The 13,457-nt window shown below is 39.6% G+C and overlaps 2 protein-coding genes across 3 annotated transcripts in view; one reads left to right on the plus strand and one right to left on the minus strand.

Annotated features, from left to right (window-relative positions):
* Positions 1-5,048, minus strand: part of wdfy4 (WDFY family member 4) — a 38,428-nt gene extending 33,380 nt beyond the window's left edge. For both annotated transcript variants that reach the window (XM_086169159.1, XM_086169150.1), the window contains exons 1-7: positions 4,796-5,048; positions 3,354-3,599; positions 2,083-2,194; positions 1,522-1,646; positions 1,137-1,265; positions 825-1,014; positions 122-311 (exon numbers count right to left, since the gene is read on the minus strand). In XM_086169159.1, the coding sequence (XP_086025285.1) occupies positions 122-311; positions 825-1,014; positions 1,137-1,265; positions 1,522-1,646; positions 2,083-2,194; positions 3,354-3,599; positions 4,796-4,816 (1,013 nt within the window). In that variant the 5' untranslated portion in view covers positions 4,817-5,048. The remainder of the gene's footprint in view (positions 1-121; positions 312-824; positions 1,015-1,136; positions 1,266-1,521; positions 1,647-2,082; positions 2,195-3,353; positions 3,600-4,795) is intronic.
* Positions 5,049-5,650: 602 nt separating this feature from the next.
* LOC147236465 (uncharacterized) lies at positions 5,651-13,284 on the plus strand. The gene is made up of 10 exons (XM_086169169.1): positions 5,651-6,572; positions 7,469-7,604; positions 8,120-8,230; positions 8,332-8,464; positions 9,964-10,142; positions 10,277-10,350; positions 10,473-10,635; positions 10,726-10,807; positions 11,335-11,526; positions 11,784-13,284. Exons 1-10 carry the CDS (start codon positions 6,452-6,454, stop codon positions 12,270-12,272), a joined length of 1,680 nt encoding a protein of 559 aa, XP_086025295.1. The 5' UTR covers positions 5,651-6,451; the 3' UTR covers positions 12,273-13,284.
* The last annotated feature ends 173 nt before the right edge of the window (positions 13,285-13,457 follow it).

Here is a 13,457-nt window from a genome sequence, read left to right on the forward strand (position 1 = left end):
TTCCTTAGATATGTGCAGCTCCGTGCAAGTGGTATCTTTTTTTTGGTCTAATTTTGGTATGAAAACGTGTCTTTAAAAAGGGATCAAGGAAAGAAGTACATTTCTTTAATGCAAATCTCACCGTTTCAGAATATTCTCAAGGACCAGGTACCCACTGTGGGAATCAAACTCGAAGAAGAGGGCCGGACTGAGGGGATATGAGTCTCTAATGAAGCTAAACACAGCCACAGCCACCTCAGCCAGTAGAGGACCTGGTACTTCATTGTCAATGTGCAGCAGGTTCTGGATGCAAATGCGCACACAGTTCTTGCCTGAAGATGAAGAAGGGGTATGATCAGTGATACAGTGCATACAGTGATACAGCTGGTTGAAAAATGAAAGAAAATCATTTGTTAATTAGAGAGGACACACAGCAATGGAAGCTTGTTACCATAGTGAACAGAAAAGTCATTTGAGGACTTGTTATGTCAAATTGAAGTCTTTCCGAAGCTAAACAAATTTTGAGTGGTTTGCATGTTTGACATAAATCTTGTTAACAGATGAATGAGACACTGGTGGTATTAATATATCAAAATGCTGGCAGAAGCATCACATGAAGCATATTGGAGTTTTATCTCTCTCCTGAGATGGAAGTTCACATGTCTTTGTCTAATCAACTTATTTGCTGGAAAAAAAATCCTTTTGCCCAATTATCTTTCTCAAAACAAATTATTCAATTTATGGAAAGTCTATTGACTTATGTTTTGATACTTTTTCACTCCTTTGGTGAAACTGATGCAATAAGAGTACATTTTAAATAAGAAGAATGAGAATCAGAACATCACCCATCAAGCTTGGCGCGGTGTTGCTTGTTGCTACAGCAGACACTGCTTTGAGCACACGCGAGGCCTGGTGCCTCCAGGAGACACTGGTCTGGTCCCACAGTGACGTGAGCCCAATGATGAGACACTGCAGCTCCTGAGTGTCTATCAGTCTCTCCACATTGACTGGCAGCCTGCACAGCTGGATGAGGACCTAAAGAGTGGCATAGTGAAGCGCAAGTGAGTTCAAAGTAGACTGGAAGAGGAAAAAATGTGGGAGAGGGGAGAAGGGTGCAAATGAAATATGCAAGATATAACAGAGACAGGTTGATTTACCTGCGTTAGTGGCTCCTGAAATGTTTCTTCCATTGTCAAATTTTCCTTCTTGGCTGGAATACACACTAGTAGGTATAAACATTTCACCAGAGTAGCAGGAAGTCCAGGGTTCACACTGGACAAAATATCCTGCAAACACAATCAATTTTGATGAATTATTTGGAAAACAACAACCTCCATTTATAGACAAACTAAAGGATATTGCAGTTTCAGGAAATTTGATCAACTTTTAAGATATCGGCGGAGGTTTATCTTGTAATCAGTAATGGACTTCACAAAAATAAGGGTAATTTTCCTCATCCTGTCGATGGTTTAGTCTTGTCAAACATGAAAAGAAAAAGGGACAAATGAAGACGAAGAAATGCAATTTGAAAGTTTCACTTACAGAGCTGTCAGCTGTCAGAAACAACAGAGACTTTAACAGCAGCCATCCTGTATGCACCGAGGCCTTACAGTTTGTTTCTTCATCCTGCCTTTGGAAGAATCGCACCACCGCATCACGGGCATCATCTGAAGACAGAAAAATTTCAGCATGCACTGAAGCCCTATCCTATGGGACAAACCCACAGAAGTCAGACTGAATTACGAGTGTTACTTATCTATTGCCACAAACATTTGATAATGATGTAATTTTTATCTGCAACATCATCTTAATATAATGAGGGGAGAAGTGCTATAGAAAGCCTTGAGCTAAGACAGACAACCATAGTCCCATACTCTTTACAAATCAAAAACAGACCTCTGCAACAAAAAAAAAAAAAAATCTATGAAAAACACTCCCAGTGACAGACAGCACTAAATATTTAGATATTTTTATAATTTGCAAAGACTACTGATCTGGAGAAAACTGCAGCGACCACAAAAGGGGAAGTAAAGGGACAGAACAGAAAGTCCCAAAACGTGATAACTGAAGGATTTGTGTATTGTGATGAGCGGTTGTTACTACCTGCAGGCCTTCCGGCCAGTCTGTTGTGGATGTTGAGGATGACAGTGTCAGTGGTGAGAGCAGCAAATGCCTTTTCATCAAGTCCTTCCAATCTGCCACCTTCCTCACTAACCTGCCATCATAGAGGAAATACCCCATGAATGCCCAAAATTGAAATAGCTTAAGGTCTGCAAAATGCCTTCAATGGTAAATAATACAGAATTCAACATTTTAATCTCAAATGTGCGCATCTCATTATAATTTTATCTTCCATTAAGTATGAATGAAATAACAGGAAAGAAACTATATTTTGACACATACATGTGTATGCGTGTGTGCATGCGTTACAGTGCTCTACTGCCTTGGCTAATGTCCCAAATTAAAAATGACAAGAAATCATTCTTTCCATGTTCTTTTCTGTTCCATGGGAGAATATGTCATGTCAATGAATTTGCTGCTCTCAAGTAAAACTCAACCTCAACATTCTGCTCAAATCTTTGTGCACAAGGCTTACACACTCACACATGCGCACAATACTACACAAGAGAGAATTAGACTGCAACAGTACGCCCAATCAGTTGCACTATACCAACATAGCTTAATGATAGTATTTTCACACACTATTCATGGATTACAAAAAGAGTTTTTTTTTCATGACCATGACAAAATGCAAGAATTTGGATAAAATTCCTTTTTTCCAGTTCATCAAAGTGTAGCCTCAAGCTGGCTCATGTACTTTGTGTTTCATGTGACAACTGAGCATAAGTTCAACTTACAGAGACCCCAAACTCTCATTAAGCAATGAGATCAGCTGAAGTCTGAACATATGACCGCCGCCTCACGTTATTTTAATTGTTCACAGTATCAAGAGTCATCACTCAGCCTGATATTCACTACCATGTTTTATTAACAACTCTCTAGTTTATTCACTCCAAGTTACATAATTCTTCGGTGAAAAAAATCTAAACCTCAAATTTTGACTGTCAAAATGTATAGATTTGCAGGGGGAAGAAAAACTCAACAGGAAAAAAAGAGGGGTGTGTTTTTCTTTTTTTTCACTTACTTATCCACTGTGTCCAAGATCAACAAGAATCACAATTTGCTTTTAAAAGACAATTTGATTTCATATCTTCCCAAATGTATGGCTATTTTCCCACTATAAATAACTGAATACTTTTTAAATTATACATACCTTTATAGGATATTGCACACTTAAGGATGAATAACTTACATGGTTTGACTGTGAAGCAAAATGTAACTTTAGAATACAATGACCTACTGGTTTTCCATACCTGTATATACAAAGGCAGCACTTTAATCAGACGTTCCTCTCTTTGTTCTAAAGGAACAGAGTCTGATCTGTGTTCTGAGCATTGGTAAATTCCCAACTCCTGCAGATGTGTTCTGAGCGTTTGTGAGGGTGCTAGGTCCCCACAAGAGCCCTCTACTTTCTTTAACTCCACAGAGACGGATAACTCCCCTGAAGCACTAAGCTCTCCAGTCTCTTTATTGATCCTCTCTTCTTTAACAGTCTGTTGCTGGAGGGAATAAAAGGGAGGGAAATGTTAGAAATTCTACTGCTTATCATTTTTATTTCAAAATCTGACCTTGATTAAGGTCATAGACACATTTTCCTCAACACTCTGACTTCCTCGAGATTTTCATGAAACCATCCCTCCTGTATCTTCAATGAAAATGTCCCTACTGCTAAATCACAAGACAGAAGAACAAATAGCTGGCAGTCATGTGACAGTCTAATTAACAAGTTATCAACCTCGATCAGCACAATATTTCTGATGGCAAATTATAACACTTATAAGCACAGAATGTCCTTGTATGTAATTCTAAAAAGTCTAAACTTTAAATGTCAAATGGTTTCAGGTTCACCTGATATTTTGGATTCAGCAAGTATCCATAATCTGGTAACCTTTTTTGGCTCAGTAATAATGAGTAATAATTAGTGATACACAGTGGGAGTGCCGATATTTGCCAGCATACAATGTTTTAAGACGGAAGTTCTAAAACTCAAACTTGATGGCCCCTTGGTAACACCAGAAGGATACAAGTTTTTTTTGTTTCTCACACCAAGTCATTACTTGGAGTGTGTTGGACTTTGACCAAACACAAATTGAGAACCAAAGGACAGTACTCTTTTTTTGGCCTTACTATGAGTGATTGTTAAGCAGTTTGGACATGCCAAAATAATAAGTAGGAGGCGTTACAGTGGAAACATCGTAAATCGAAAGGGGATAGGGAAAACTTAAATGTACTAAGTACAAATGAATGCAATACTGATCAAACCCTCCAGAGCCACCTGGGTCTGGGACTCTGCTAATGTACATGTTGCAGAAATTTTTCTTCAATTCTTTTTTCATGGCAAGGATATTTTAATCACATTCACATGCATGATTTAAAGTCACACACGTGGTTGAGGTGGACTTCAGATCTATACGATAGAATCAGATGTTAAGGAAAAGAAAAGGCACACCACATTCCTGATTGAAAGCATTTCTACGCTTTGACATTTTCTTGTGTGAGATTTTCCTTGTGTTCACTTTAGTATCTGAGCGTATAATTGAGCAGGCAAAGCAATTACAACCAACATTTCCTTGTTAAAAAGCCGCAGATATTTCTTTTCCAGTGGGACATACAAAGGACGCTCATTCAATATCGGTTGCTCATTTACAAACTTTAAAAAGGATCTAATCCATACAACCCACATCTTTATACTTACCTGGACTTGGGTGAGAGCCATTAGAAAGTTTCCAGATTCTACGAGGCCAATGTAAGGGGTCTCGGGGTAATCCAGGAGAGTAAAACTCCTGCCTTTATTTCCATGTCAGGGAAGAAGACAAGTAGAAACCTGCAATGACAGGCGTGCTAAACATATATCCCACCCCTCACCGATCCGCATCAAGAAGACTGAACTTTGAACAAGCACAGTGCGCCACATCAGCTGGCTTAAGTCATGTGCTTCTTACTTCCTCAGAGAAGCAGAAGTGAAAAAAAAACTGTTGTTCAACTGGTTAGAGGGGCAGTCCAACAGCTGCTCAGCGAAGAGTAACTTTGCTTTTTATAGGCTTCATGTCAGCCAAGCATGGCGAAAACCATGATTCACCAAGCATAGCTGACATTCACTTGTCATCTGGTCTCATCACTAATCTCAATTATTCATTAATGAATAATCTAAGTTTAGATTTTGAGGTAGTACATGGTAGTCCAACAGTAAATCACAAAGCACCCGCGTGTGTGTGCATGCATGTGTGTTCCTTCCACATTTTTGTAGATATGAATTGTTAAACAATTATCAGCAAACACAGAGAAGCTAGTATTGGTCTATAACGTATAAAACACAAGTCCAGAAAAGCCAAGTTGTATTTATAACTGCTTATATTCAATGAGTTTTCCTTACAGTTCCTTGGAAGTCGTCACAAATGCACGATCAATGAGTGGGGAATTGCGACAAAAGTAGCTGAACACTGCCATCTTGTGGGGGTCGATGTACTTGACATTTTTTGGTGGTATCCAGTTGAAAATACGCGCAGAAATATTTCAGAAGGGGCGGTGTGACAGGGAACATTAGTCGTTTACAACAAGGGAAGGACGCAACTGATTCACTTGGGGGAAAAAAAAACAACGGGAAAATTAAAAGCACGCTCGAATCGAACAACAGCTCTGATACTGGAGTGCAAATCCGGTTAGAGGAGTGATAGAGAATCTTTTGGTAGACGGATGTTGGAATTGGAGCTGCTCGAGGAAGACCAAGGAGAAGATATATGGATGTAGTGAGAGAGGATATGAAGGTAGTTGGTGTGAGAGAGGAGGATAGAGAAAATAGGGTTAGATGGAAAAGGTTGATTCGCTGAGGCGATCCCTGAAGGGAAACGCCGAAAGGAGAAGAAGAAGTCCGGGTTATGTTTTGAGGACTCCGTGTTTTCACTAACCGACCTTCCGAAGTTTTTTTTGACAGTTTGACGTGAATTCTTAGAAAGAAAAGCCTTTGACATATTTGCTTCCACATGTTTTATGCTGTTTACATGTACACTTTCCAAAATCTCTCGACCTGATTTCAGCTAGTTCAATCTCAGGCGCTAACTTATTTCCGTCGGCAAAAAATAAAATAAAATAATTTCCGTGGGCAGAATCGTACGACGTCAGTGACGTAATTGATCACGTGCACAATTATAACCAATGGCATTGACAGGGCTTGGTCTTCCTCAATCACTTCAGCACAATGCGAAAGTCCCTCCACTCTGCAACGAAAGATGATACCGTTACTCGACCTGCATCATGAGTTTATTGGATTTCGGCCGTGAACAGGAGTTTGTTTCCGATTCGTGTTTCGCCGTCGTTGGAAATAAAAGCAGGCCGCTAACGTGTGCTCGTGAAAATGCAGCCGATCCTTGCAGGTTCCCTTGGTGACGGAGACATATTTGACAGCATACAGAAGGGAAATGTTGAACAGTGCATCCGCTTCATCCAAAATGATGGATCGGTCCTCAAACAAAAAGGTAAGACCTGGTATATTTACTGGCTACATTTCATGTGTGAAACCAGCACAGTTACTTTGGGGTGTATGGCATAGCGAGATCAACCTAGTTCTAAGTATTAAACTGTCAGTGATGTTTTCTTGCCCAGTACCCAAAGCTGGCAACTGGTACTGGGGTACTGGACTTACTAAATGAATCAGAAACAGTTATGATGTGGAAAAAACACTATCTTTATCATCTAGTCAGGGATCTCTCACGCAGGGCAAAAAAATAGAATTAATCAATGATACTCGCCAGACAAGTTTGATTAAATTTATTATTTTTCTCAAAAAAGTTCAGAATATTATGAATTGCTATTATTGTTCATATCATGCATAGACACAATGATTCCCCCCCACTACATCAAGACTCACGTTCAGTGTTTACGCACTGATGATGTGTGTTTCCCATCGTACCTGTTTATGTCTGCTGAGCTAAATTGGTCACCCATCAAATTTGTGTTGTCACAAATATTTTAAGAATGTATGGCCTCGAAAATTAGTTCTCATCTGACCATAAGGAATCTCTACAAAGTTGAAATTATGGCTTATAATGTCAATTGTGCAGATGCAACCTCCACCCAATGAAGCTCATTTATTCAAATATGGTAACAAAAAAAGTATAACTTCTTAAAGATGCACTTTTGATTTAGCTGTTACAGTATTTACTTATCGTTGTGGTTCTGCCCTTTTGCAAAAAGGGAAACAGAATACAAAACGGACTGACCCAACAACAAAGCAAGCTGTTTAGTCAGAGAATCCAAACCCTGTGAACAACATAGATCAGACTTGGCAGGCTTGCATTGTTAGTCCATAGATTATTTGAAGGTTGTCATTTTCCAACCTGACTTTCATGTTATTTTGTCATCTTTTATTCAGGCTGGGGTGGCTTCACTCCGCTCCACTATGCAGCTCTCCATGGTAACCGTTCCCTGGTGGACCTTTTCCTAAGTAATGCAGCTGACCCAAACCTGACATGTGATGCTGGACAGACAGCCTTTCATTTTGCCTGCAGGTTAATAATTATTGTGTTTGTGAAGGTTCTCAGTCATCAAGATCATTGTCTTTCCTTGTCAAATCTTAGTGGGGCAACTGGGCTTTGTTTAGTTTCTTGGATACAATTGGATGACAAAGTTTGTAGTTATTAGCACGGGGGGCTCAGTTGATGGAGCGAGCGTCCCTGCAGTCGGTCAGTTGGTGGTTGGTTGATTCCCTGCCCCCACCTGTCTGCATGCAGAAGTGTCCCTGGCCAGGACACTGAAGCCCAAGTTTCTCCTGAAGGCCTGGTTAGCGCTTTGCATGGCAGCTCTGCCACCATCGGTGTGTTTGTGTGTGTGCGTGCGTGCGTTTATGGATGAATGTAATCCAATGTACAAGGCTTTGAAGAAACTGCAAAGTGATGAAAGTGTTATATACAGTATGTGGAGACCATTTAGTTCAAGTCTCCGATGTACAAATGAACAAGATATATCAATGCAGCCATGATGTTTATGCCATACACTAGCAGTCTACAACTTTTATGTTTTTCAGGCAAGGAAACATTTATATCATTCACCAAATGATCCAGTATGGCGCTGATTTGCGCCTGGTGGACCTGCAGGGAAAAACATCACTGCATCATGCTGTCACTGGAGGGAGCATGTGAGTGGAGGGGAAATCGAATCGCAAACTGTATTTATCTTTAATGTTGACACTCTATCGCAAACTTTACCTCTCAAAATCACTTGTCTTACTCGTCCCAGTGTTGCAGTGCACTATCTATGGGAGACTGGAATGTTCCGGTTCACCGACAGAGACATGTACCAGGTAACACCACTTCACCTGGCTGCATTCACCGGCAACACTGAGGTGGTCCGATACCTGCTGAAAGAACAGGTATGTGGTTCTCCCACAATTTGAGCTGTAATCATCTGATGACATTACTTTCATCATATATAACAAAAATTCTTCCAATAGGGAAATTAGCACCTTAAAAATTCATACTTACAAAGTGATACATTTCAAAGATATTTAAGATGAACAGCCTGTCAAACTAATGTACGCTCCCAAAAAAATGTGAAGAAAAATTGGGAATGATATAATCCAAGATCGGACATACCCCGTATTCTCATGTGTTTGTGTTTTATACAAGTCAGTATTGCATTTAGTAGTTGATTAAGAAACATGTCTTATGTCCAATATGTGCAGTCTTTTTAAAAAACTCAGGGAATTAATTAAATATTTCTTAAATGTTCTGTTCATTTATGTGATCCTTTTTTTTGGCTGTAGTGAAAGGAGAAGTCTTTGAAATTCAGAAATATGATTTTAAGATGAGTCACCTGTAGTTTTGTATTAATTAGATAAAACACAGTACTTAAAAGACCTTATTTTTAGTCAACTTAATTATTCTTTAAGCAAGAAGTCAACATAATCTGGGAATTTCACTGACAGGCACTCAAGTAATACTGAGCAAAAACTGAAAATTCACACATATCTCCAATATTTGTAGTTGTAATGATTATAAAATGGTAATTATCATCACAAAATATGTACTTTTTCACGTCATCTCATGGGGCGGTTTTCGTTAAGTTGACAGAGAGGGCGTTCTTGAAATCGAATGGTTGGCAATTGATTCCGGACTTTTCTTGTCTGCATGCAGACTCTGAACTCCCAGTTGCTCCCAATGGTCTGGTTAGCACCTAGCAAGGCAGTTTCGCCAACATTGGTGTGTGGGTGTGTTGCATGAATGTGATCCAGTTAAAAAGGCTTTGAAACCGCGAGGTGATGAAAATTCATTTACCATTTTGTCCTAAATCGACAATTACAAATAAAGCATTGACTTTAAAAATGTTAAGGAAAATGGAGTGAATTGTAGTTGCTACCTGGATCTTTAAATGAAGGTCGATTGTCATTCCCTTGTAAGTTGCTTTGGATACACTGTTTGAGATGTTTAGGTTCTCTTTGGGAGTGACAAGGATGAATAGGATCAAATGTCCATCAGAGGGACAGCACATATTAGATTTTTTCAGAGAGAAGGTCAGAGAAGCCAGACAGACGGTTTAGTCATGTATAGAGGAAGGATAGTGAATATAGTGGTAGCAGCTGGAATTGGAACTGCCAGGCACGAGGCCTAGAGGAACACCAAAGAGAAGATTTATGGATGCAGTGACAGAGGACATGAAATGAGTTGGTGTGAGAGAAGAGGGTACAAAGAATAGGGTAAGATGGAGGAGGTTGATTTGCTGTGGCGACCCCGAAAGGGACTAGCTGAAAGGAAAACCAGAAAGTTTATCCTGCAAAGTGCATGATATACCAATCTTCTGTTATTATTTAAGAAGTATTTCAAAATGTAACAAAATTCTTTTACCACTTATTTACATTCCTGGTTTTTCCAGAGATGTCATTGGGATGCAGTCGACCAACAGGGGGCCACAGCACTCCACGTTGCGGCAGAGAGAGGCGGTGTAGAGGTGTGCTGGATGTTGTTGCAGAAAGCAGGCTGCAGGATCCTCCATGACAAGAATCACAGTGGCTTCACGCCGCTGGATCTGAGCAAGCAGGGGAAAGCATTCCGGTGAATTTGCCTCCTCTTCGCATCTTCAAGAAATTACTGAATAATCAGACCACTGCATTCGAAAAATAGCGTTTCCACATACTTTGAAAACATCCATTTCTTAATAATCCATTGATTCATTTTATTCTTTGTAGACACCAGCAACTGACTAAACTACTGAGTCGATACATAAACGAGCCCTTACACCACAAACCCAGAGAGTCACATGGTAACTATTAATCTCTAGTCTTGATGACTTATTTAACTATGATGCCAAGGATAATGATGTACACTGAACACTAAGAGCCAAGTGCACCTCTGAGGTTTGTGTCATGTGTGTTTTATCACCAGTTTTGTACTACTGGACACTGTTTTTTCCAAGCCTCAGTGGAACTGCCATTCTGCTGATAGCAGCCATGCTTGGAGGCTATGGTGGGTTAATCTGTGGTTTGCTGTTCCCCTGGTTGGCCAGAAGCATCTTCACACAGTACCATCGTATGACTACGTACCAAAGGTTTGCGCCAAGTGTGACATGATTTGTGACTTGTCTTTTTTTAAGCTTTTCTTATATCTTTTGTAAAGATAGCAGCTGTCTATCTTCCAGGTTACCCAACCCAATCTACCTGGGAACCCTCATCGCTGGCATGCTGCATTCATTCCTTTGCTTTTATGGGAGAATAACACCTAATATCCTTAACAATAGTTGCACATAGAGAATATTTTTGCCTTACACTCTTATACATGATACATTTTCATTCAGATGGGCCATCACTCACTCAATAGTCCCTGAACTGAAGGAGTTTGACGTTTGGATCTGATTATCACTTTGCCTGGTGTTTGGATTCATAACAAGGTTCCTAACCAGTGAATAGATACAGTCATTTAGGAGCATGTATTTTTACTAAATGAATCCCACAAGAGTTGTCACTACATATCAAGACGTAATGCATTTGATGGCATTTATTTTCATTAACATTGCCATGCCCTTCAGAGAGTGTAAATTGTTCACTTCAAGCTTCTGAAAGGAGCAAGGGGTAAAAAGAGGTAATTCTTGTACAAACATTTCAAGACTCCTTCAAAATCTTCAGTGTATTTTTTGTATAAAGTGCAGTACCTCTCTCCTGGCCTGAGTACCCAGAATGTATTCCTGAATGGGAAATATTGTTTGAGATTTTGGCTGAATATGAGAAAAGCTCCTCCTTAACCTCGCGAAAGTGTGTGGCCTACCAGTGCCCTGATGCAGGTGTCGATGGTCCATTTCTCTCTTGTTCTTGGTTTGTTCTGTAAGATTCTAATTCACGACCCCGGGACTCTTGACAGAGCAGATGCGGATCCTAGATTCTCTTGTATCGCTGACCTGATAGAGAACAACCAGAGCCCCAGTAGGTTCTGCCCATATTGTGAGGTAGGACATCCATAACAGTCAAGGTTCATGAGGAAATGATTGATGCTGTTTGCTTTATTTGCGTTTATATCTTTCATTAATCTTATCCTTTGTTAGAAACACATCAATGCATGTGTTGACGAAAATACATCTTTCATATTGATGCATAAAAGATGTATTTTCAATTTTAAACTTGAGACCCATCATCAGTTTGTAATTATGTTACTCCTGATTAGTTGTCAGTATCGTCAGCCGGTCTGTTTTGGTTTTCCCTACAGATGTTTCAGCCGGACTTCACGAAGCATTGCAAGCTTTGTGATATGTGTATTAAGGACTACGACCACCACTGCCTTTTCCTCAACCAGTGCATCGGTCGGGGTAACCACCGCCTCTTCTTTTTCTTCATCCTCTCCATGGCGATGGCACATCTTCTGTTTGTTGGTACGGCAGCAAGTTTCTTGTATGACATCGTGCCTGCCGGCAGTCACAGCTTGTCACTGTGGCTCACATTGTTGGCAAAGGAGTTCTGGGTTGTGGTAATGATCATTATGAATGTGATGACACTCTTGTGGGAGTTGTGGCTCCTGACTGAGCAATGTGACGCCATCGCTCTGGGAACAACAACATATTTCAGACACTGTGAGGACCCTGCACAGCAGAGGTCGCTAAGACAACGCTGGATGACAGTCCTGTCATTTCTCCTTGAGGGACGCAGACGAGTGGGCAAAGGGCAAACCAGAGAGGACAAAACTGCAATAGACATTTAAGATTGCCTTGTCTGCGTTATCACCCACAAAGACTCGTATATCCTGGCGGTTTACAGAATCTAAAAAAAATTTACATTTTGTTAGTATTAGTTTTTAACATTCAATCTTCTCCTTCTATCATGTAACAGATTTTACTATGTCTAATTATCTGCTACACCCTAGTTTAGATTTTAATTTATAGTTTGGTGTTGAAAATGATCTTAACAGTTATTTTTAAAATGTAGTTGACTAGGATTAAAGAATTTCACTTGGTTTTAGACACGCAGCACTTTTACCTTTGTAAATAAGCATTTATGTTTACACTTTTTACTGCCAAATTAACAGTTTTAGCAGGAATCCCACTGGCAACATTATATTCCACGTTGCTATGTTCTTGTCATTGACGGGTTGTTGTTTTTTTTAAAAGTACAACTTGTTGTAACGCACTCTCAAGATACAGTATTATGATCAAGCCTTGTGAGTGCCTAGTGATGATTAAAAGCTTGTGTGCTTTAGGAAATTGTTCCTCTCATAATGTCATTACCTCTCTGATCTGCTTCCAGTCATCTGTGCCACAACACTTCCTCTATTATCACCAATGTGACATTAGCTCCATGCCTTCAATTACATACAATCATTTCCTATGTGTCCCCTGGGGCCTTGTTTTTAGACATAATAAGATATTACTGATATCCTTTCATGTCGTGTATGCCTGGATTATGTGAGTAGTTTTTAACTTGTGATTTGGTTCATGTGTTCTTGACCAAGCGGTATGGATATGTATGGGTAGCTTCAGATGCCTGTAGAACTCTTTTTCATCTTTGAATATATTTAAATGCTTCTGTATCAAGGTTACTGGCTGCCATGTGTCTCTTAAGATTTTCATGTACTAATGTGTCCTATCTATGGTGTGAAACAGTTTTGAGTTCTGGAGGTTTCTGGGATGAAACCCCCTATTTGTGCCATGATATTATTGTTCTATGGGAAAATAATGCCCTCACTTAAGGACATTTATAAATAAAATTTGTCATCTAAAAAAGCTTCTTCTTTACGGCTATTTATTTTTATATCTCATATTTGTATAATTTTCAGAGTACATGCCCTACCCTCATTTTCATGCACTACATGTAATCACTGCACTATTGGAGACACAGGAAATATACAGTAAAACCTACTGAAGTAAGTACATAATGTTTTTTTTTTCTT

Source organism: Fistularia commersonii, chromosome 2, assembly GCF_037954325.1.
Source record: "Fistularia commersonii isolate RoL2024-O1a breed Wild chromosome 2, RoL_Fcom_v1.0, whole genome shotgun sequence".
NCBI classification, from domain to species: domain Eukaryota; kingdom Metazoa; phylum Chordata; class Actinopteri; order Syngnathiformes; family Fistulariidae; genus Fistularia; species Fistularia commersonii.